At 30.6% G+C, this 24,658-nt stretch overlaps 1 protein-coding gene and 1 pseudogene across 2 annotated transcripts; both read right to left on the minus strand.

The window, feature by feature from the left end:
- Window positions 1-12,620: 12,620 nt before the first annotated feature.
- On the minus strand, window positions 12,621-17,397 carry LOC137819284 (beta-glucuronosyltransferase GlcAT14B). Of its 2 annotated transcripts, XM_090297344.1 has the most exons (5): window positions 15,775-17,351; window positions 15,376-15,492; window positions 13,783-13,858; window positions 13,570-13,685; window positions 12,621-13,401 (listed from the first exon to the last, which is right to left on the minus strand). In XM_090297344.1, the coding sequence occupies exons 1-5, from the start codon at window positions 16,370-16,372 to the stop codon at window positions 12,893-12,895; spliced, it is 1,416 nt and encodes a 471-aa protein (XP_090153470.1). In that variant the 5' UTR covers window positions 16,373-17,351; the 3' UTR covers window positions 12,621-12,892. The 2 variants fall into 2 exon arrangements, with proteins under 2 accessions (XP_090153470.1, XP_068479192.1); XM_068623091.2 differs by lacking the exon at window positions 15,376-15,492 and having other exon boundaries at window positions 15,775-17,397.
- A 5,700-nt stretch (window positions 17,398-23,097) lies between these two features.
- Window positions 23,098-24,177, minus strand: LOC150023085 (uncharacterized; annotated as a pseudogene).
- Window positions 24,178-24,658: the final 481 nt, after the last annotated feature.

Below are 24,658 nucleotides of genomic sequence, written 5' to 3' on the forward strand. Positions count from 1 at the left end.
ATCAGCATTATGTTCCTTAAAACTATAAATTTGATAAATTTATTCTATCAGTTACTTAGTGTGTTTGAATGCAAAAAATTAGCACAAACAAACTGTTACTTCCAGTTAAAGGTATGAAGCATGTGTGCCAAATGGGATGATGTGTGTCCAGCTATTTACTAAGGTGTTTTCTGGGGTTGTAAGTTACTACTTTGACTTTGTTAAACCTTTCAGATTCCTTTTTGGTTCTTGTGAGGGTATAACTTTGATATTAATAATCATATCAATAATCTCTTTTTTTCATATTAATAACGTTCTAAGAACACAATTTGCAGGAAATAATTTCTATTTCTATTTAAAAACATGACTAATCTTTAATTATACTTGAGAATCAATTTTTAAAAAAACTATAAACAAGTTTTAACTTTTAATTTAGGGTGGTCTTAATTTTTTAATTTCAAGCTAAATTTTTGTAGTCGTGTTAACATTGATTTACAGAATGTTTATAAACCGTGCTTAGAAGTATAAAAGTCTGCAATAATAAAAATTGACAAATCACTATGTTGCTGTGGATAATGATAATATTATGAGAGTAGAATTAACCAGGATGATAAGGGAAATATAATAAGTTTTATTTTAAAAACTAGAAGCTAAATTTATAAATATTTTATTTTAAAATAAAAGTAAAAATATATTAAAATTGATTTTTTTGCCAAATACATTTTATTTTGAAAACCAAAGAATCGCAACAAATATTCCTATTTTTTTTCTATTTAACAATAAATGCAAACATAAGAATAAACCTATCTTCATTGATGGTATTCTGTACTGTGATTAAGTCCTCTCAGTTGTTTGCGTGAATCGATGTCACATTAGTTTAGTTGAGTTGTTTGTTGCACACTTGCAGGTTGCATTCATAATAAAAGTTATGTCAAATTAATATTTTTATAAATAATGGAGAAAAGAAATTAATCTTAGCAAATATAACAAATCCACCTTATTTTTTTCTGGTTTTATTAGATAAAAAATATCTCTCTTCAATTCGACAATACTATATATTTTATATGGAAGAAAATTCAAATTCGATTTTGATTTAATTTTGATTTTGAATATAATTACCAATATTCAAACTTTTAATTTATAAATTAATGAAGAAACTAACACACTATTTGAATTGTATAGTATTATTTTTATAATAACACAGTAATTAGTGACAAAAAAAAATCTTTGACCAACTCAAAACCGAATTCAAATATTAATATGTGAAGGTATAAGTGGTATTGTTAATAATAATAAGTAGATGGATATGTAACTTGCACACAAAATCTGTGATTTATATTTATGTATTATTTGATATCATTTTCATTACTAATTTTGCTATTGTATAAGGTCTTAAATAAGATTTTATTTTGTTTTATTGATGAACAAACTATAAAGGTTAAACTTAACTCACTTTTACTAAAAGGAAATAAAATTGTTTATAACTAAATAACCAATTTTGAGTTTTAATTTTTTAATTAATTAATATAATTAATGTGAAATTTTTTTATATTTCTATTCAACTCCTTATTTTAGAACGAACATGTTATTTCATATGTGAAAGATGATGGATTGTGAATAGTTTTAAATTCTAGATTGTTAGGATGAATTTTAAATTTGATAATTTTAAATAATCAAATCAATAATTTTTTCAGAATTTTAGTTTTTTTAAAATTCTTTATTCAAGAATTCAATTTCTTTTGCATACTCCTCTAGGAATCTTACTTTAAAGTTTTTCCAAGTGGCATCTTCTCCTCTTTCTTCCATCATTTGCTTAATGTCTATCCACCATAATTCAACTTCTTCAGTTAGTACATAAATGACATAGGATAACTTTCTCTCTTCAGGACATTGAGTAGCTTCAAAGATTCTTTCTATGTCTCTCACCCACTGGTCTGGTTCATCTGGATTTACCTTCCCATTAAACTTGGGTGGATTGTGTCTCAGAAAATCCTCCAGACTAAAGGTATGAGGTTGTTGATGAAGCTGAGATGTTTCAGCTGCTAATCTAGTTGTTTCTAATTGATGAAGGACGGCTTGATGTTGTTGTGTCATAGTAGCACTCTGTTGTTGCAAGGTTGTTGCCATCATCTCTATTGCCGAACTAAGTTGGGCATATCTACTGGTGGAGGAGTAGGTGGTCTACGTGCCATCTACTAAGCACATAAAGAATTGGGTTAGAAATTACTAAAATTTTCTAACTACATCTTTAAGACAAATTAACTTCAAAGAAATAATCATACGAAAGAAGTAAAAACCAATCAAAACTTATCTTTGAAATGTACTTTAGCTATTTAGAATTAAGATAGAAAATAATCTCGATCCAGTCATGAGTGTGCACCCTCACCACTCTATCAAGATTCTTTTCATTCTTAATACTTTCATCTTTGTTCATAACAACTAATTTGACTCGAGCACAAACAAAATTTCAAGAAAACAGCTTTGTTAAACATCAAATTAGAAACTTTTAGCTAAGTCTTAAAGCTAAACTTAAACAAAAATCTACACGCAGGAGAAACACAATAAACCCACTACCCTCAAGTTACCCTAAGGATGAACCACTCTGATACCATTAAGTGTAACACCCCGGAAAGTAACATCTAACTATTACAATACAGGTTCTACATATTTCTATACAAGCATAAAGTTTTTCAAAACATTCCTAATACATGATTAAGACATATAGAAATACAAATATTTATAATATAAGTTTCAAAATCAACACCCTAAAGCTCTTCAGATCCTCAAACACCTGTAATATCATCTGCTTGTGTACGTAGTACAGTCATCGCAGTTCAAACACAACAAGAAAAGCAAGGGTAAGCTAGTGAAAATAGAATTTTATAATATACACAATTAAATCAAAAGAGAAAACCAAGTTACATGATCAATTTCTCAAATTATTCAATCTTCTTTAAATCTCAACAATAAAACAATCACATAGATCTCACATGAATCTACACATTCAGAATATAAAACAAACAACGTCTTCCGAAAGACCCGTATTAAGTAAGTCCTACCAAAGACTAACACCTGATCCAAAGATTACTAGCGAATACAACAAAAAGGATCAGGGTAAGTTCAATACAACCCAAGTCGTGCATCTCATATGTCACGGTGTGCATGAACTCCTCCATCAGCTTCTCACCACCTGATATCTTAGTCTATGTGACTTAGATCATCAGTGAAGCTCGGAGATCTCTGTTACCACATAGGCATCAATACTTAATACACAACAAACATCAGTCCATACAGTATCCCAAATGTATGAATTCAATTCCATGCCATTTCGTCATACAATATCATTCAAAAAGTGATCCACAATATTCAAAAGTCTATTTGACATAAAAAATAACACTTTAATACTAAATCATCAAAACCTATTTCCACAAATTTAAATAATATATAAACAACAACCCAATATATATAAACACACAACATCCCTGCAAGAGAAATTGAATATTGGGACCACGTCCCTTCCGGATCCAGATCTTCTAGCCTAGGGTTCTATTAAAAATTAAATTTAGTTTCCCTTACCTCAATTGCTTGCTTTACAAGCAACTTTTAGAATTTTATTCCCCACAGTCTGGATAAACTTCAAGATTTACGGGCCTAATGCAAATTATCCAAACAGAACAAAAATTCAGTATATAATAGAATAAGTTGAGAGGATTAAACTTCTCAACTGACCCCACCAAGATTGATGACTAAATCCTAAGGAGAAACAGAGAACAAAGGATATTTAGAGTAAAAATGAACTTACTCTGTTTGAAAATCTGATCGGGTAGAAATATTCATTAACTTCTCAGCTACAGCGTGGTATGATCAGATTCTAAAGCGTGGTATGATCAGATTCTAAAATAGATGAGGTATGGAGTGAGAAATTAAAAGAGAAGGTAGAAGGGAGAGATGGAGGGAGAAAGAAGAAAGAAAAAGAATGGTGCGTGCAGGGGTTCTGTTTCTTAAAAAGAAAAGCGTTGTTAAAAAAAAATAAAAATAGTCCAAATGAGGCTTTGTTTGATTGTGTATCAGTGTCTACCATGGTCTAGAGGATTTTGTTTTACACATTCTTTAATTTTCATAAATGTGGAATATCCCTGGACCAAATTGACCTTGCCAAAATTTTCCTTTTGATACTCTCTACAAAAGAGTAGCCACACACCTTAAAAGCTACATTTCCTTTAGAAAACCATTGTGAACTTTAGGGTGGAGAAGAGTGATATGTTTCACTCATCAATCAATTTTTGTAATTTTAAAATAACTTTCCAAAGAGATAAAGTAAGGAGAAAAAAAAAAAGAGGGTAAATCATGCTTTATTTTTCCTTCTCAAAGTTATATCTTCTATTTGAATTGAATCAATTCTCTTGAAGTACATGTGTTGCTAGTAAATATTAAGCATAATATCCAACAACTCAAACTATAAAGGAGTTTTTCCTTTTTTTTTTCATCATGGTCAACTTTATGCTCAAACATAGCAACACTAAAACTTGGTTGTAATGCTAACATGCTCATATTTTCAATATAAGAAAATTATTAAATAGAAATTAATTTTAAAAATTAAAATAATTAATTATTATTTGATTAAATTAGAAACCATTTTATAAACTAAAAATTATTTGGTATATAAATTAATTTTTATTATTAATAAATTTTATAAAATAGTTTCTAAATAAATATCTAACCATTAGCTACTAAGTTTTTAACTACTTATTACTTTATATTCTAAATTAATATTTTTTTTAGCTACTTACTACTTTATATTTTAAATTAGTCTCTATTAGTCTTCTAGAAATTAATTTAGAATCTAAAATATTAGTAGTTAAAACTTATGTAGCTCTAATTTCGATATCAATTTAGAAACTACTTTATAAATTTTTATTAATAATAAAAATCACTTTAGATAAAAATAATTTTTTAGTCTCTAAATTAATATCTAATTTAGTTAATATAGTGATTAATTATTTTTTATATTTAAATTTGATTAACTTCTAAATTTGAAAATATCGGAAGCATTTATTAACTTCTGAAAACTTCTACATTATTATAATTAAAATATTTCTTACATCTATGACAAGTTTCCTTTTTATCGTTATGAAGATAAGATTTATGTTGTGTGTTTAGAATGAAATGAATATTGTATTCATATTTGAAATGCGTAAAGGTGTGTTCTTAGCTTTTATGAAATGTTAGGTAGTTAATCTTTAAGGGTACTTCCGTAAATCTCTATGAAAAGAATTTGTGAAAAATATGAAAAACAATATTGTAAAGATAATAAATTATTTTGAGTTTATGATACTTAAGTTATGCAAGAAGAGATAATTAATTATCATAAAATAAATTATTATCATATACGAATAATCAATTAATCCTAAAAGAGTAATAAATTATTATAAATAAATGGTTATTCTAAAAGAATAATCAATTATGATAAAATGGTGAATTATTTTGAGCATGTCTAATTCCTAATCAATTATTTTAAAAAATAATAATTAAATGTGACATAATAAATTATGTCTAATTGATTATGATATTAGGTCAAAGATGATGAAATTAATTAAATTGTCATATATTTAGTAAAATTATTTAAATTTAGAAGGATTGATAGATTAAATGATATATAGGGTTATATTAATATATAAAACATTTTTGTGTATTTATACCTAGATTTGAAATGGATGAGATTTTAAAATCATTGAAGATAATAAAGAATGACTAACTTGAATATATTTGAAAGAATTAAAATATTTTCCAATGAAAAGTTACCATTCAAGAAGGAATCACGAAACAAAAGTGTTGATCTTATTAATTAAAAAAATTTGATAAATTTAACACCTTTAGTCATATGCTTGAAAAATATAGATTATAAGTCTGTTGGTTGGTAATGAGAGGACTCGTAGTACCTGCATATACATTTATGCATGGATATTAAGAAAGGGAGAAGTTCCACAAGACCTAATAAAATGTGGGGTGAGATATGGTTTTGAAAATGTGAAAGTATTTATAAAGCATGAATTGTGAATCACAACCAAGGAGAGAAGACGTTTTTTTTTTCAATATTAAATCAAATATCAGGGTAATATATAGTCATGAAACGATGATGAAAAGGATCACATATATATTCGAGTCACATGCTTATTGTTATGGATGGGATCACTGGAAAAGAAACTCATGTAATAGGAAATTGTCTATATGTTATGAACTCATGTTTTATGGAGCTCTATTAGATATTATTTGGTGAAGGAACTCACACAAACTCTAAATAATTTTGTTAAGGAATTATGTCGTCTAGGAGTTGATCCTTAAAGAAAAAGATAATATTAGGAAGATTATTGTAAATGTTTGTTAATTTTAAAGGTGTGGTGTTGACTTGTGTCGAAAGATTACATTGTCGACTTAAAAACCCTCAACAATAAATATAAATCATTAGTTGGTGAGAGTACACTTTAATACTAAGGATGAGATGTATTCCTAATAATAATCCAACTTAAATAAAGTAAATTCGCTAAATTATGGGAGTTTCGATGGTAGAGTTGTCCTAGATGTGGTAAGTTAAGAAAACAAAAATTAGAAATAATGCGATAAGAGAAAAAGAAAAATTATTAATACATAACAAGGAATGATATGAGTTGTATATGGTCTTTTGTTTGCGAATTAGAAGAAATGAGAGACTCCATCCATACATAATATTTTTAGTTAGATGGTGGGTCACCAACTGTGTATTCATGCATGAATTAGTACTCTCAAGAACAGGTGGACACGTGATGCTATCATGGATAAAAATAATTTCGTTGGCCATTTCAAATTTCATATTGCGTTAGTGGATGGTCTGTATGCACAACCTTATACTTTTGATTGGACTCGTCCAAAACCATTGTAATACCATCACATTGCCCATGTAGAGAGATTATTAACTTGTCTAATTCTTCATCTTCTCCATTTAATGGATTAGACTCCCTTTAGAAGGAATTAGAAGTTATGCCTTATGCTTAGCCTACTTCATAGACTATATTGCCTATTGTTCACCATAGTCAAGCAAAGTACCTAAAGAGTGACTCTGTTAGCAATAAACTTGGAGGAAAATGGTAGGGATGAAGATGAAGAGGAACTAGAACAATATCTAATGAAAACTTGGAGGAGGATACTTGGTTAGATGAAAAAGAGGATCTAGAAATACTTATCAACTTCTCTGATATAACATTGAAACGATAGAGAACTCCTAAGGATAACCAGAAGAGGGTTAATGGAGATTCTTTATATGGATTTTTTTAGGAGATTATTTTGAATATTAATGAATGTGAAGTAAATTGTAAAAGACTCTTTTAAATTTAGATATTTTTTTTCTCTTATATTATTTAATTTTGGTATATCTAACATTTAAATGTTTTCTTACCTAAATAATCATATTTTTAATAAAACTGATACTATACTTATCATTTATCAAACCATATATATATATATATATATATTAGTTTTGGATATAAAGTTTAAGGTTTAGTATCAAATTTTAGTTCAAATAACATGTGTCAAAAAAATATTAGGGTTAAGCACTTAACATGATTTTTTTTTATAAAAATTGTTAAATCCTTATTTAGTATGAAGTTGTAGATTACATTTTAAATTATTACATTTCTCAATATCTTAGAGCTTTTAGAACAGAGAATAAAGATTGAGTTTTTATTTCACTATTTTTCTTTATTTTACTATGTGGTCCAATAGTTATTGAGACAAATTCAACTTACTCCTCTCCTTCCAGGAAAGAAAACTATTGGTTGTAAATGGGTATATAAAATCAAATATCATTATGATGGCACTGTTGAGTGCCACAAAGCTAGAGTTGTTGCCAAAGGGTTCACCCAACTTGAAGGACTTGATTTCTTAGACACTTTTATACTTGTTGCTAAACTCACTACCCTCTGCCTTCTCCTTGCTGTTGCCACTACCAAAAATTGGATTCTAAAACAACTTGATGTCAATAATGCCTTTCTTCATACTAGTTCACTTCACCTTTGTGCTTTTAGTGACTTTGACTGTGTAACATGTCCTACCACATGCAAATCTGTCACTGGATATTCCATCTACTTAGGAGACTCCCTAATATAATGGAAATCAAAGAAACAACCAACTATCTCTCGCAGCTCCTCCGAAGCCGAGTATAGAGCTCTTGCCACCACCACGTGTGAGCTACAATGGTTGTCTTACCTCCTTCAAGATTTACATCTTCCTCTCTCCCAGCCTGCAACCCTATACTGTGACAACAAATCTGCCCTTCAAATAGCGTCCAATCAAGTCTTTCATGAACGCACCAAGCACATCGAAATTGATTGTCACCTAGTTCGTGAAAAACTTAACTCTGGTATCCTCAAACTGTTGTCCATTACTTCTGTCATGCAAGTTGCTGACTTATTTACCAAGCCCCTTGCTTTCGCATAGTTCTTTACTCTCAAATCCAATATGGGCCTCACGAATATCTACTCCCAGCTTGAGGGGTGTTAACATATTTAGTTTTTCTGTTTTAAGTTATTGGGTTTTGTTTGTTTGGCCCAACTTTCTTTTTTTGTTTCAGCTAGGTTTTAGTCTTTTTCTTATAAATACACCATGTATTTTATTCTCTAATACACAAGTAAATAAGAGTTTTTTTTGTATTTTTTTTTCTCTGTTTTTCTCTCTTTTATGCTTAAGTCATTGTCTCTTTTTCATTTGCAATTAGGATTCATCATAACTTCCCTTTCTCCATCGCGACGTGCGCTCCATTTGATGCACCACATCAAATAAGGAATATTCATCTTCATTGACTGTAATAATACTCTTATTCTGTTTGGGACGCTCTTACTATTATTTTCATTGATCTATTAGAGTTATAATCCTCATTTTCATTACCTACAAAAGAAACAAGAAAATGGAAAAAATATATTTATGAGAATAAAAAGAAAAATAGTTAACATCTCTTATTGTATTACAGTTTAAAGGTTATATATTATAAGTGCAAATTTTTAACATTGTTAACCCAACATAAATCACCTCTAATATGAATTTTAAGATAATTATTGTGAAATCAACAAACTTAGTAGTTTGTGATTGGAAGGCATATAAAATTGTGTTATACTGTTTGTACATAGCCTATTTTCTATCCCAATATTATAAATTTCATTGATTTGAAAAATTAGTTAAAATTTATATATATGAGCCAATCTCCTAAAAGTAATAGAATTTTTTTTAATGCTATGGAACAACAAAGTATCATGAATCCGTTAATGTTAGGGAGATTCCCCTGTAGATTTTTCTGGTGTAGCAGGTAAGTTTTTAAATAATTTTATAAAGTCATTAAATTGGGAAAGTTAATAAACAGATTAGAAGCTGTTATCATTTTTTAACATATTTATGAACTAAATCTACATGTTACCCAAGTTATTCATTGCCACCCTTTATTTCTTTATTATTATTGTCACTCTCATTTACTTGGTAACTTGTTACATAATTATTATCTGTAACATATGAGAGTAATTTTTACATACTGAAGGTTTTATACTCAATCAGTTAAATTTGTCATAACTACGATATCCAAAATAATTATAATAAAATATAAGACTTTTATGTTACATATAACAACTTTTTATTGAACCAGAAAATTATAAATTTTAAATCCTAAATTTGTTAGTTTTTGAGTTTTACACTTTGGATTCCGATTAAATTCATAACATATTTTTATTTAGACATGGAAAGTTAATTGATGATTTGAGACATGGATGAATGGGTTTAGAAATCCTCTACAAACCCAAGAAAAGTACTGTGCTGTAAAATATTATTAGCCAACATGATTCAATGAATATCAGTCTTTTTTATCAAACAGTGTACCCTTTGCAGTGTTTTTTTTACACTGCAAAGTATTCATGCCCCAGTTGGGTTTGTGGTCCAAAACTATCAAGTTGATGTGGCCAATAATAGATTTGATTACAGTACCCTTGTGTAGAAGAAAAGTGTTCTCTCTCGGGGAGAGGGGCTGAAAGTTTCAGTAACAACAAAGTTAAATTTCAACTCACTAGAATCAGTCCAGTGTTTATCATTTCTATTACACACACACAAGTTAAATTTCACTGACAAATTGCTTTCGGGCCATTTAGAAAATTACCCTTAAATCTTGATTAGTCTCTTAACAATGAGTAGTCAAGTAAAAATGTTTCATGCAGAGATTCTTGCACCAGGGCCATTGTCTGTTTGTTGAATTTTTCCTCCATAAACACATGACTTAGCCCCACACTATAAAAACATGTCAATCATTTTTCCAAATGTATACATTTTCATATTAATGATCACTGTACTCCCTGAAGTTCCTACCTTTTTATATGGAACATATCAGAAGAATATTTGGTTATTTCAAGTCAAATATAAGTGAAGACAAGCACATTGGGGACAAATTCGGAAATATCACTACTAAAGGCAGATAGTGGTCCAGCTCAAGTGACTCAGCAAAAGGTGCAGTATTGTGGTTATTGGAGTGACCACTTCCCGTTGATAATAACTATACTATATCTCATTTGATATTGATATTATTCATAGAATTGTAAAGCATGTAAATGGAGGTTGTGAACTCCTTTTTTGCAAGTGATATATCACTAGTGCATCAAGCTGTCATTTGAGGTGACTTGTAATTTGTTCAGTCCAAATGTACTACCTGATTGAGAGTGTAATGGCCTAATTGAATTTCTTATTTAGTATTCTACCTAATATGATAGTAATATGATGCTAACAAGAATTTCATTAATTTTTTTAATCAGTTCAAGGTGACTCTCAACAAGTGTAAAAAGAAGTTGAATGTTTTGCCATGAAAGGGAAGAGAAAGTTTGTGGTAGGAGAATATTCGTTGGATGCAATAGTTCCAAGTTACTTGAAGCTAAATCACATTGCTTAAGGAGAGAATTTGATCCCACTGAACTGCTGTTTCCAGTGTGGAAAATTTGCAAAGAATATTACTTTTTCATGTTTGGGAAAGTTTCATCCATCTAGTGAATTTTTATTTCCTTCCTCTCATCTATTTTTCTGCAGTACTAAGAGCATTAAGCTTCGTTTGTTTTCTATAAAGAATAATGTTAATCATGTTTTCTTGTACAGGTACCATCTTTCATTTACACACTTTTCACCACCCGATTTCAGTAGGACCCACAAAACTATTTTGGTACCTGAACTTTGATTTTGCTACCTGTACTGATACTGATACCATGTGAAGAGATGCTAATGGTGGGTGTTTTGTATGAAGCATTGTTCTTCCCGAAAAATCACTGCATAACTTTTCTAGGTACTGTTTTTTCTATTCTTTAGGTTCAAATTTAATCATGTCCATTTTCTTCACTTTTTCCATCAGCTTCAAAATCTTAGAAGTAGTCTATTTTCTAAGACATCTTAATATATTAACTTATGGGGGTAAAACAACAGTTTTAAGTTTACCGCACATGCATTAAAATTGACAGCAGCAAAAATTCAAAAAGAAAAAAAAAAGTAGTTTATCTTAGTCTACGTGTATCCAATGGTAGACCATGCCTGATGACTAATTGGCAAAGAATCCACGTGAAGGAACTGTTGTGCTTGAGTTTGAACTAAAGGCATGTCCCTTGAGATGTGCTCTATAACATACTGATCGTGTTTCCCTGATGAACTGCAGCACAAGGATTATTTGTATGAATTTCATTTAAAATAATTTGGATGTTGTTGACTTGTTTGAGCCTCACCAGATTGGAGAATACAAATAACAGTGTGTTGTTAAAAAGTAAAGTGTTCTCGAAGGATTGGAGGTAGAAAATGGATACTTCATGGACTAGTCTCCAGAAAACAATAACAATAAGTTAGAATTCCCTTCGACTTAAAGATTCCACATTACCTAGTATAGTACTGTAAAAATAGTGCATACAGGTGGAACATTGCCTCATTACCTCATGAGTTAACTTTTATAGATGAATTTTATTTAAACTCGATTCAAAAGGACATCATAACTTATCTTAATAGACTGTTTTGTTCCTGCACTCCATATCTTCTTCTGCCACCTCCATACACAACATGAAAATACATTTTTGTCCTTCTTGTGTCACCCCATAGAGTAGTTTCCGGATTATGTAATTCGGAAACTCATTTGAAAAAAGACTTCCGGATTACATAATCCAGAAGTTAAATAAGACTTCCGGATTATATAATTCGGAGAATAATCATGCATATGAAAAATGGCTTCCGGATTATGTAATCCGGTAGCTAATTACAAATTTAAAAAATGACTTCTGGATTACGTAATCCGAAATATTATAAAGGGGCATTTTTAGAAATTTGAAAACTTATGGAGGTGAGAGAAGAAGGTATGGAGGTGCAGGAAGAAACAGTCATCTTAATAATCTTAGTTGAATATATTAGGTCATTTATTATGAAGCTATGATTGGACCACTAACGTCTTTCAATTCTACAATGCTCAGGAGGCCTTTTTTACTTGAGTTGTTAGTTCCAAACCCATATTTTAAGAATATAAAGTGCATTTCTAACTTATCTAAAGAACTTAATACAGGCTTACATTAAATTGTATAAAGTGTAAGCAATGCTGACTAAATATTTATCCATAACAAAACAGATAACTATCTGAAAGTCCAATATGAAATTTAATTTCCTTTTTGTAACTCGACAAAGTGTTGTAATTGCATAAATGGTTGGTTGGAACTGCAACCAAAAGCGTGTTTTGGCCGAAACAGGCATCAAAACTGCTAGTGAGTAATTGTTGACTGTTAATATGAACCTATATTGAGCACAAAATTCTGACCTTTTACATCAGATATGTATGATCTATAGCCACACTTATGTACACTTGACATCATTCATCCTACTTGGGTTGGGGGGTACCCCTTTGTCACAAACACTGCTTGCTAAGAGATTCTTTAGATAACAGCACCTGAAGCAGCTCACTTAGCCTATCAGAACCAGGGCCTGGCCTAAACATTGTACCATTGCCACGAACAGAACAAGGGTCAGCCCCACCATCTGAGGTCCCAACACACCATGCCCCAGGAGAAAATCTGTGGGTGCGTCCCAGAAGTTCTTTGTCAATCTTGTCTAGCACTGGATCATCCTTAGCAAATTTGCGTGCAAAAAGTGCCTTGCTTTTAACCATTTTGTCAAAGTCCTTCATAGTTAAAGAGATGGGATGCTGCTTTGGGGGAGTGTCCCAAGCAATGTAGTGAAGATCATGGCTTATCGCTGTGTGACGGAATTCCTCAGTGTTACAAATGACAGTGTGAAAGTATCCTTCTGGCGAGGACACAAAATTTGTATAGTACATTAGCATAGTCCGTGGAAAGTTATCCCATCCCCATATACAGTACTCCACAAAGGACCGAGTCAGTACCACCCAAGCTGAACCTGTTCACACGGCATAGAAGTATAGGGATCTACCATGTTGATTGTGTATCATGGAACTATTATTTTGCAATCTTAGCACTGCTAAACCTTAAAAGGGCCTCTTAATTTAAATTTGCAGTAGAAAATATGTTTTCAAAATGTTTATAAAGATAATAGACACAGACATACCAGTAAACAGTTTAAAAGACGTGGGAAGAGTTCTTCGTTGAGTGGTCAATGCTAAATCAGATTTCTTTGATAAATAAAGGGCAGGATCAATAATGATGGGTCTTGCTCTTTGGTTCCTGCATAAAGTAAGTAATATAAGTTAATCAGGAGAGAAAAACATGCAGCATATAGTTTACAGCAATTTTCAGATAAATAATAATAAAATTCACTTACAATTTCCAACCAGCAATGCGTGTATGCTCAATGAAATTGAGATTTCTTGACAGATTCGAGAAAACAGAAAGCATATCTGCAAATGCAGAAAACAAATATCAAATTGGTTCAAGGAGTAAACTTCTTGCATGTTTGACATGATAGATGCACAATTCAATCAAACTCAAACTATAGACAGCATGGAATGATGTATACGAATCCTGATTTATGCCAAATGATAGAATATCAGACAGAAAGAAGATGCTGAAACCAGAAGACTCAAATTATTGAGTACAAAATACCATGAGGAAAATTGTTATGCACTTATGCAGGTACTAGAAACTAGATTTTTCCTTATAGGTCAAAGCCGAATTCTTTTGCATCTGACAACCACCCAAAACAAGTTCAGACTTCTATGAATTTATCTTGAATGTTTTAAAATTGTGTCCAGTTCATATTCATCATTACAGTAGTTCCGGTCATGCATAGAAAGAATAAAGCTAATTATAATATAATCCATGTCCCACATATATTCAGAATTGCAGTTGTGATTTCTTTAGCAACTAACTACTTAGATTGGAAAAAAATGCTCCTCTGATGTTTGTCTAATGTGAGCAGAGGTAATTAGTAAACAACCTTAATTTAAAGGATTAAGACCACAATGCAATTCAAAATTAATTCAACAGAGGATATACCTTTGTTCACTTTAGAGAGAAACTCATGAGGTAAATACACTTAGGTATGAGTGCACATAAGTTTTGTGGAAAAGAATCAGACCTTTTACAAAAACAATGGCTATTTATGGAAAAGAAGCACCATCTAACATCTGTTGTGGTAATGAAGATATTGAAAGATCTAGTTTAGCACCTCTGTGCTAGAAGTTATAGATTATGAATGTAGTCCAGCACATATAAACTATATTGACCTTCATAAATATCCAAACAAATCTCTAAAATATATGCATAAAATACATATTGAGGGGTTGCCAGGAGAAATTCAAGGATGCAATGGTATTGGTGGCAAGGCATATGTCAAATCTTCAATAATAAGACTCAAACTCTGACATCAAGTGGGATAAAGCTAGGTTGTTGATTTCTTACAGAGCTAGGCAGAGCTAATTTATGGAGATTCAATTTGGCGTCCCTCACATTTGTTAGGGAATAGAGAAGCCACCAATCCATATTAGCAATGATTTGAATATCAAAACGGTCTGAATGGTACCATTAGAAATATATAAAATTTACACTACTTGTAGACTGTATTATAAAAAGCACATGAACTAACTAATTTCTGTCTTGCTTCAGGAGGATGACTGTCCTTGAATTACTAAATACAACTATGCTTTAGGCTGGAATGACTGTGATGGAAGATTATAAATAGAATTTCATGGAATAGCAACATAAAACAATAGAAATACAGAGAGAGAGAGAGAGAGAGAGAGAGAGAGAGAGAGAGAGAGAGAGAGAAAACGAGGCAGTGAGAATGGCAAATGATTTTATTTCATTAGCTCAGGCCATAATTTACTTCCTAGCCTTTTTCTATCAAACACATGTAACTGTGTTTGATAGTATGTAATGTAACCCACTTATTTCAGTCATTAGTTGTTAAACAAACCTAATGATATTACATAGAGATCCATCCTGAATAATTGGCAATAATTGCAAGATTGATAAAGATGAACAATTGTCGTTCCTGTTGCTAAAGCATCAGTGCATACTTTAATAATGGTTTCTGTCCACAAAACAATAGTGTAGTGCTCAAGTGAAATAAAGCAACAACGTGTCAAAATGAAAGGCAAACTACACATGCTGTAGCAGCCTAACTATTGCCATCCATTGGCCATACATCATCACTGTACACTCGTATGCCATTCAGTGTTTGAAAACCTCTATGAAACAGCATCATGTAATCAAATCTAGACGAAAGTTTGTAAAGGTCAGACGAAAAGGCCATAATTTATGCATGCATTTTAAGATATAACATGAAGCTGCAAATAAAGGGCCAGTTACTAACCATCCTGTGTCATAAGAGGATAATCTGAAGCACTGAGGTTAATAAACCAGTCCCATTCTGAACTTTCCTTCAGTAATATTGCAATAGCTTGCAGGGTACAAGCAATCATCGTAGGACCCTTATAAGTTACCAAATTGGATTGAGACATAACACGCACATTCTCCACCTCACGAAAAACTGGATCAGCTTTCACTGCATTTGCCAATTCCAACCTTTCCCGGGGTGGTGCCTCAAGATCTAAATGCAAGATGTATTGATTCCTTGGGTGGTACACTGCCTCTAATGTCCTCATCATCCTATGACTATCACCCTTGGTGCCTGATATAAGGTAGGCAAACCTTGGTGCCTCCCTTTTCACCACACTAACATTAAAAGATCTTTCTATATCTGATTCCACAAAATATCCACTGGAATTCTCTGATCTCTTGAAGGAAATGATTTCAAACGGTGATTGCTCTCCCCCACCATCAGAGCTAAGAACCCCAAGAATGGCTGTCAGAACCAGACTCATAGATATAATCAAACTGGCAAAAAAGGGGAGAATCCACTTCCTGTCACTAAACACCCTTCCTGAATAAGAACCTGCATTTTTCCTCATACTCTTGTGGTACAGCCAAACCAGAATCAAACTTTAAAACCCCTTCACTTCAAGGGCAAACCAAGTTGGCTCTACCTGTGTTCAGTTCCTGCAGATGAGTTTAAACACAAATCTGCAAGAACCCCACAAATCTTTGCTAGATAAGAGAAGTACAATGATTCAACAGCGGAACCAGAGCCACCTTTAGCATCTAAGCACAGATGGGTCCATGTTTTCTGCAGGATAAAACATGGTTTTCAAACAAAGATGCTTACCTCAATCGGCATCAACCAACACCCAATGCCAAAGATTTTGATTTGGGAGCTATATAAGTATCATGAGATACATGACAAATTGACAATGGTTTGGGTAGGGGAGTGGGGACCCACCTCTAGATAACAGGCTCAGATCTGTTCGCACCCTCTTCAGAAAGGAACAATTTTTTAAGGCGCAAAAGGTGAAGGAAACTTCACAATAAGTCAATGTTAAGTCTCTTTACAAGACCTACCTATATTGTAATTGTAATTCACAGAAGCAAAACATACACCACAGATTTCACCTGCAGGGACTTAAATGCAAACCTGTTCTTTCTGCTTTCTTTTACTTCTCTTCTGCAAACTGTTCCCAAGCCAAGATCTATGTCACCCCAAAATTAAATACACCAACATAGGACCAATATTGGGAAGTGAACACACTTGAAAGGCAAGTTTTGGGTAACTTCAGATTCAAGAGATGTTTAGTTTAAAGAAACTGGTCCAAAGGAGAATAAGAAAAAGAGAGGATTCAATGAAGATTCAAAGTGATGAGTTTGAGTTTGAGGGTTATGAGGAGGATGTTGTCAGGAACAGGGTTTCTAGAAAGAGGGGTGAGATTGTGTCATAGTACTCTTGTTGTTTTGGCCATTTCTTAGTCTGGGTGCCAAAACAGATTCAGGGGTGGTGACTTTGCTTTCAATGCTTTGTTGGGTGCTAAATTTTTCATCTTTTACGTTATGTTGTGGATTTTAATATTCATGTTTGGTATTTGATAACATTAATAATAATAATAATAGTATCAATAACGCGCTTCCATTTTATCTTCGTGTGCTTTACACGTCAGTTTTCTTAAGCAGCTTGCGTTTCTTGTTGTGAGTTGTAACGCGAACACTCAATTTGGTGAACTTCATCTTCAAACTTTTATTTCTCTTTCAACTCAACTTAATGTCTCTTCCTTTTTCAAATCCTATTAAATTTTTTATTTTTTTCATAGTAAGTGCAATCACAAATCTTTTTCCCTCATAAACCCAAATTTAAAATGAAAATCACCCAGTAAATCTTATAACCAGATATTTACTCAAGTAAACTCTTTTAGGAGAAAACAGCAATTAAATAATAAATAGATACTTTTATTGTTAACAAAATTGTGATTTAAATAAAATTTTAACTATTATTAATATTAACAGTTAGGTAATTAAATTTTATTTGAATATTAATTATTACTTTTAATATTTTAAAATTAATTCATTTTAATATAAATTAATATTGAAAAAATATTAGTATTAATAATGATTCATATATAAAATAAAGTTAAGTTATGATGATTAACATTATTTATTTTATTTAAAATATTAGTGATTTGTTATTATGAAAATGTTTGTAACAATTACTATTAATAATAACATTTAATTATTTAAATTGTTATTATTAGTAGAAATAACTTTCGTAATTTATCTTTTGGAAGAGAAACTTGTACAAGTTAAATTAAAGTAAATTTATTATTTGGATAATATTTAGTCTGGGTTTATTAGAGAAAAAATTTAATTACTGGCCCCTAAATTCAATTTCAATTTATATTTAGACATATTTAAATTTATGATATTAATTCTTAATATTAAAATATCAAGTATGTTAATTAATAATAATTGTTAATTTTTATAATTCATTATATAATAATTTAGATAAATATTTTATATTTTAAAATAAACCTTTAATATTTTAAATATTTTTATTAATTTTACGTTCACTTGATTTTAAAATAAGTAATAATAATAATGATTCATAATTATAATTTTATGTCTTTTTTAATAATACTCATAAATTTAAATTAAATATTAATAACCACTTTATTTTTATTGAAAATATTTTCTAATAATTATAAGATTTGTATATTATTTTTTTAAATTATATTAAATATATTTATTATTAGTCAAATTTATCAAATTATTTTTTAAATTTATTTCTCAAATTTATTTTCCATTTTTAAAAAATTATTTCTATTTTTCTAATATAATTTTCATAGTGGTTAAAGTTTTTAATTCATAAATTATATAAATTTTTAAATAAATATTTTTAAAATATTGGATTTTTAAAAATGGTTTGGGCTTCTTCAAAATCGATTTTCTATTTATTTTTCAATATTCAAATTTGAAATTGAACAGCAGAAATCCGCCTATCCGAGCCGATTTCTCTCATTACTAACGATAAAAAAATATGCTTGAATAAATTTGTCACTATTTGTAATTCTTTTAAAATTTGGACTTATTGGGAAAAAAAATCGTACAAAGACCTGAACAAAATAAAAGGAAAAAACATTAATTTAGTCAAAAGTTGTCGGTCGTTTTTTTTTTATCTTATTTTCTGTATTTTTGCTATATTACACTCATAATATTGTTATTTACTTCTCATTTGTAACACTCCATAAATTCTATAAACTACGTAACAAATGGTCACTAGAAGGTATAGACTATTTTAAAATATTGTTCATACACATATAAGCTAAATACATTACATTTATAGGGAAAATCTAATAAAACGTTTATGATATTTTATATGTTTTGTATCCGTATATAATCGTAGCTCACAAAGCAAATAAGATAAAGAAAAAAAAGATGAAATAAATTTTTAATATATAAAAAAGAAATATATATATATATATATATATAAATAAATAAATAAATAAAGAAGACATGTCAATCAATATATCATAACTATTTCATTTTCTCCAAATATCAACGTAAAACAACAACATAGACCACCACACATGGATTTATATAATCGAGATATTCAACAAGTGAAATGTTTCCTGAAAGACCTGGGTTAAATATGTCCTATAAGATACTAACAACTAATCTAATCCAATACCTAGATTTTCAAGTGAACCAAAGAATCATGATATCAGGTAAATTCAACACAACTCAAGTATGTCACGGTGGATAAGAACTCCCCTATCTCTCTCAACATTTAATATCTTAGTTTATATGACTTACATCATCAAAAAAAGCAAGATAAACTCTTTTACATCATAGGTGTTGATATTTAACATATAATCAAACAATGACTCACACACTAAATATATGTCCTCAATTTCATACAAATTCCATGATTTTGAGTAATCAATTTCATATAATACATATCCTTTAAAAATTTCACAAATCAATTATATATACAAATTAATATTCACTTTACTTTTATAAAAACATTCATATGTAATCCATTCATTGAATAGAACACAAGAAAGAAAAAGATTTTCCTTTTAACTTTTATAGAAAAAAAATAAAGTAGTAAAATGACAAAGGGGCAAAAGGGTAAAAGCATATGTACATAAGAAAAACTTAAACAAAGGTTCAAGTCTTCACTTAGTGTTTCAGAAAGAAGAAGAAAGAAAACCTGATGGCTCCCTGGAGAGTAAGTTGCAACGATTGGAGAAGAAGAAGAAGAAGAAATAGCCAGCAACAAGGTAAAAAAAAACTCTGTTTTTATTTATGTTATTGTATTTTATCACACATGCAACAAAGAGTTGTTTCCCTTTTTATAGGGTTTTACAAAAAATTTAAAACTAAAAATAACAAATTGTATATGTGCGGATATGTGTGTTACTCACTCAATATCCTTCGCTCAAGCTGGATGATGTATATTCATCATACCAAGCTTGTTCACAAAATTTTGAAAGGGAACCCATTGTAGGGTTTTCGTAAACATGTCTGCTAGTTGATCAAAAGATTGAATAGGTAGGAGATGTAGGAGTTTGTCCTATATTTTCTCATGAATCACATGGCAGTCAATGTCAATGTGTTTCATTCTTTCATGGAAGCTAGGATTATGAGCTATGTGGCGAGTCGATTGATTATCACAATAGAGAGTAGCGAGATCAGGGGTTTATACATGAAGGTCAAGAAGTATATAGTTGATCCATTGTAGTTCACAAGCAGTAGCCACGAGTGCTCTATATCCTGCTTCAGAAGAAGATTGAGAAACAATGTGTTTTTTCTTTGTTTTCCAGGAAATAAGAGAGTAACCTAGGAAAATGCAATAGCTAGTGGTAAAACGTCTTATGTTAGGACAAAATGCCCAATCTGAGTCACTGAAGGCCTTAATTTGAACTTCAAATTCACTGTAAAAAAATAACTTAGGCACAAGATTGGCTTTGATGTAAAGTAGAATATGTTGCACAACTTGTTGATGATGAATTGTTGGTTCTTGAACAAATTGGCTAAGGAGTTGGATACCAAAAGTTATATCAGGTCTAGTGTTGGTGAGATATAGGAGTTTGCCAATGAGTCTTCTATAAGGATTAGGATTTTGAAGTTTATCTGCAGTTTCAAACAAAATTTAGTGTTAGACATAAGAGGAGTAAAACAAGGTTTACTTCCTAGCATTCTAGTTTCTTCCAAGATTTCAAGGGCATATTTCCTTTCCTAGATGTGACGACTTCAAGACCTAAGAAGTATTTTAGTTCACCAAGATCTTTTATATTAAAGAATTCATTTAGTAAAATTTTTATTCTTTCAATTTTTTGTAAAGAGTCTCTTGCAAGAATAATATCATCTACATAAACAAGTAAAACATTGAGAGAATCTTTAGTTTTTCTAGTAAAAAGGGAATAATCAAACATTGATTGAGAAAAATCAAAAGAAATAAGGAAAGAAGATAACTTAGCAAATCACTATCTGCTAGCCTGTTTTAAACCATAAAGGGATTTTGTAAGTTTGCAAACTTGGTTTTGTCTTTCAGTTATTAGCCCTGGAGGTGGTATCATGTACACTTCTTCTTCAAGGTCTCCATGTAGGAATGTATTGTCAACATCTAATTGGTGTAAATGCCAATTTTTAACTGCAACAGTGGTTAACAAAAGTCTAATAGTAGTAAGTTTAGCCATAGGAGATAAGGTATCCAAATAGTCAATCCTTTCAAGTTGGGTATAACCCTTTGCAACAAGTTTGGCCTTATGTCTGTCAATAGTACCATCTGCTTTATGTTTGATATTGTAAACCCATTTGCATCCAATGGGTGTTTTTCTAGATGGTATATCGGTAAGATACCATGTGTGATTTTCTTGTAGAGCTCTTATCTCTTTATTCATAGCAACAATCCATTATGTGTGTCTACATACTTGTTCAAAAGTTTGTATTTCAGTATTATAGGATATAGCAAAAGTATAATTTAAATGTTTTTCTAGTCAAATGTTTATATGATAAAACTAATGATAAAGGATATGTGGTCTTAAAACTGTTTTTACCATATTCATTGATCATGGAACTGTTAACCTGATGATGATAGTCTTTTCGGAATGAAGGTATCTTCCTTTGTCTAGTGGATTTCATCAAATCAGTAGTTGTAGTTCTTTCACGACTTGTTGCTTGATCTTCACCTTCTTGATTGTGTGTTTCTTCTTCATCATTCCCAAGGTCTCTTTTGTTCTCGTTGTCCTAATTCTCATTGACAGAAAAAATATAATTTCTAAAATTACTTAACCTTTTATCAGTGCCAACAAAATTGATATTTTCCTTGACTAGAGGTTCTAGTAAAAAATCAGTACTGTTTTGAGTGTCATTAATTTGGTTAATATTAGAAGTATCATTGGAACTTTTATAAGAAAAGATATTTTCATAAAAGATAACATTTCGGTTGATAAAGATTTCCTTATTTTTAGTATGTAGTAAAACATACCCTTTTATACCTGATTTATATCCAAGAAAAACACACTTTTTGGACCTAGGTTCCAGTTTAGTACGATTATTTTCAAAAGTGGAAACAAAATAGAGAGATCCAAAGACTTTTAAATCAAGATAAGTAAGGGGAATTTTATACAAAAGCTTATAAGGAGATTTTTTTTTTCAAAACAACCAAAGGTAATATGTTTATTAAGTAAACAACATGTGCAACAACATAAGACCAATAAGATTTAGGTAATCTAGATTGAAAAATAAGGTTGTGATTTATGTTAAAGATGTGTTGTTGAGGAGTTTCACCATAGGATTTTTTATGCAAGATCCCATGTTTATCATATAATTCAATAAAATCAAACTCCTTACTATTATCAATCCTTATAATTTTCACATCAAGATTAAACTGATTTTTAGCATACATGACAAAATTACATCAAAGGATTCTAGTCTCAGCTTTTGATTTCATAAGATATATCTAAGTGAGTCTAGTATAATCATCAACGATAGTAAAGAAATACATATGCCCATGAATATAAGGAATCCCAATAGGACCCCAAATATCAACATGAATCATATTAAAAGCATCTAAAGATCGTGTATTACTTTTCTGAAAAGGAAGTTTGTGTTGTTTGGCAAAATGACATGTATCACAAGTAGTTTTAGAAATAGAGGACACATAGGGAAAAATTCTACAAATGTATTCAATAGTTTTGCTACCAAGATGTCCTAATCTGTAATGTCAAATATCAACATTGTTTTCATTACAATTAAGAACAGTGTTAAGGACAAAAAAAATATTAGATAGTATAATCCTTGATGCAAATCAGCACGTTCTATCTTGATTAGTGCTGAACTGTTCATTCTTCTGTTTGTACCATGGAGGATACCCATATTTAGAGTAACACTCATCCACTGTATGATTTGTTCTGTGACAATAAGAACATTGTTTTGATTGATAATTTGATCTTCCATTGCCTTTTCCTTAGCCACGCCATGCATTTCCCCTTCCTTGAGTCTTCCAAAAAATCTGATTTTGATTTTGATTCTGGGGTTTCCAAGAACCTTGTTCTTGTTGTTTCCAGTTGACATATTTTTCGTTGGTATTCAGGAGAACTTTTAGGTCTGCAGTGGCACCTATAAGTTGTCTTTCTTGCTGGAGAATTAGAGAAAAAACTCTGCTTATATTTGGAAGAGGATCCATAAGCAAAATTTGAATCTTAACAGTGTTATGGATCTCTCCAAGACCCTTTAAAAACCAGATGACATATTATGAATCTCTGTATTTAGCATAGATCTTTGACAAAGCACAATTACAAGGAACATGACAAACACAATTAGGTATAGGTCTTCCCAAATAATTTTCAAATATGTAAAATATTGATTAACATTTCTTTCTCCCTATTTTGTGGAATGCAAATCTTGGAGCAAATCTGAGACCTGATAATGATCTCCCTTAGAAAATCTCTCTCTCAAATCTTCCAAAAGATTTTGAGCATTGTCTATATACACAACACTCTCTACAATCTATGGTGATAAGGTTCTTGATATCCAAGAAAGATTCATTACATTACAACTTTCCCATGCTTCAAAACATGAATCACTTCTATTGGGTTTAGGAATGCTTCCATCAACAAATTTGAGTTTATTCTTGGATAAAAGGGCCTTTTTCATGTTTGTACTCCATGTACGATAATTGGTTTCATTTAGAGATGGAGAGACAAGAACCAGTCCTGAATTTTCTCCAAGATGCAAGTAGTAAGGACTAGTGAGATTCAAACATCAATCCATTGCAACAATAGTAGAAATAGTTTATGATGAGTCAAATTCCATTGTCCCTCAATAAAGGATCAAGAAACAATAAAGAATAAAAAATCAGCAACAGAAGCAAAGCAGACCTTAACATGTTCTAATACCATATAGAAAAACATAAAAAAGATTTAAGGGTAAAGTAATAAAATGACAAAGGGTAAAAACATATGTGCATCAGAAAAACTTAAACAAAGGTTCAATCCTTCACTATGTGTGTTTCAGAAAGAAGAAGAAAGGAAACCTGAAGGCTCCCTGGAGAGTAAGCTGCAACGATTGGAGAAGAAGAAGAAGAAATAGCAAGCAACAAGGTAAAAAAGTAACTCTTTGTTTTTATTTCTGTTAATATTGTATTTTATCACACATACAATAAAGAGTTGTTCCCCTTTTTATAGGGTTTTACAAAAACTTAAAACTAAAAATAAAAAATTGTATATATAATTGTATATGTACGAATATGTGCGTTACTCTCTCAATAGCATGAGCGAAAATAATTTCGCTTGAGTAAATATTGTTTGCGTTTGGGCAAAAATTGCTTCACTTGAGCGAAAATAGGGTCAAGACTAGGTTTAGTTGCA

The sequence above is a fragment of the Phaseolus vulgaris genome, chromosome 11, assembly GCF_051622355.1.
Source record: "Phaseolus vulgaris cultivar YP4 chromosome 11, ASM5162235v1, whole genome shotgun sequence".
NCBI lineage: Eukaryota > Viridiplantae > Streptophyta > Magnoliopsida > Fabales > Fabaceae > Phaseolus > Phaseolus vulgaris.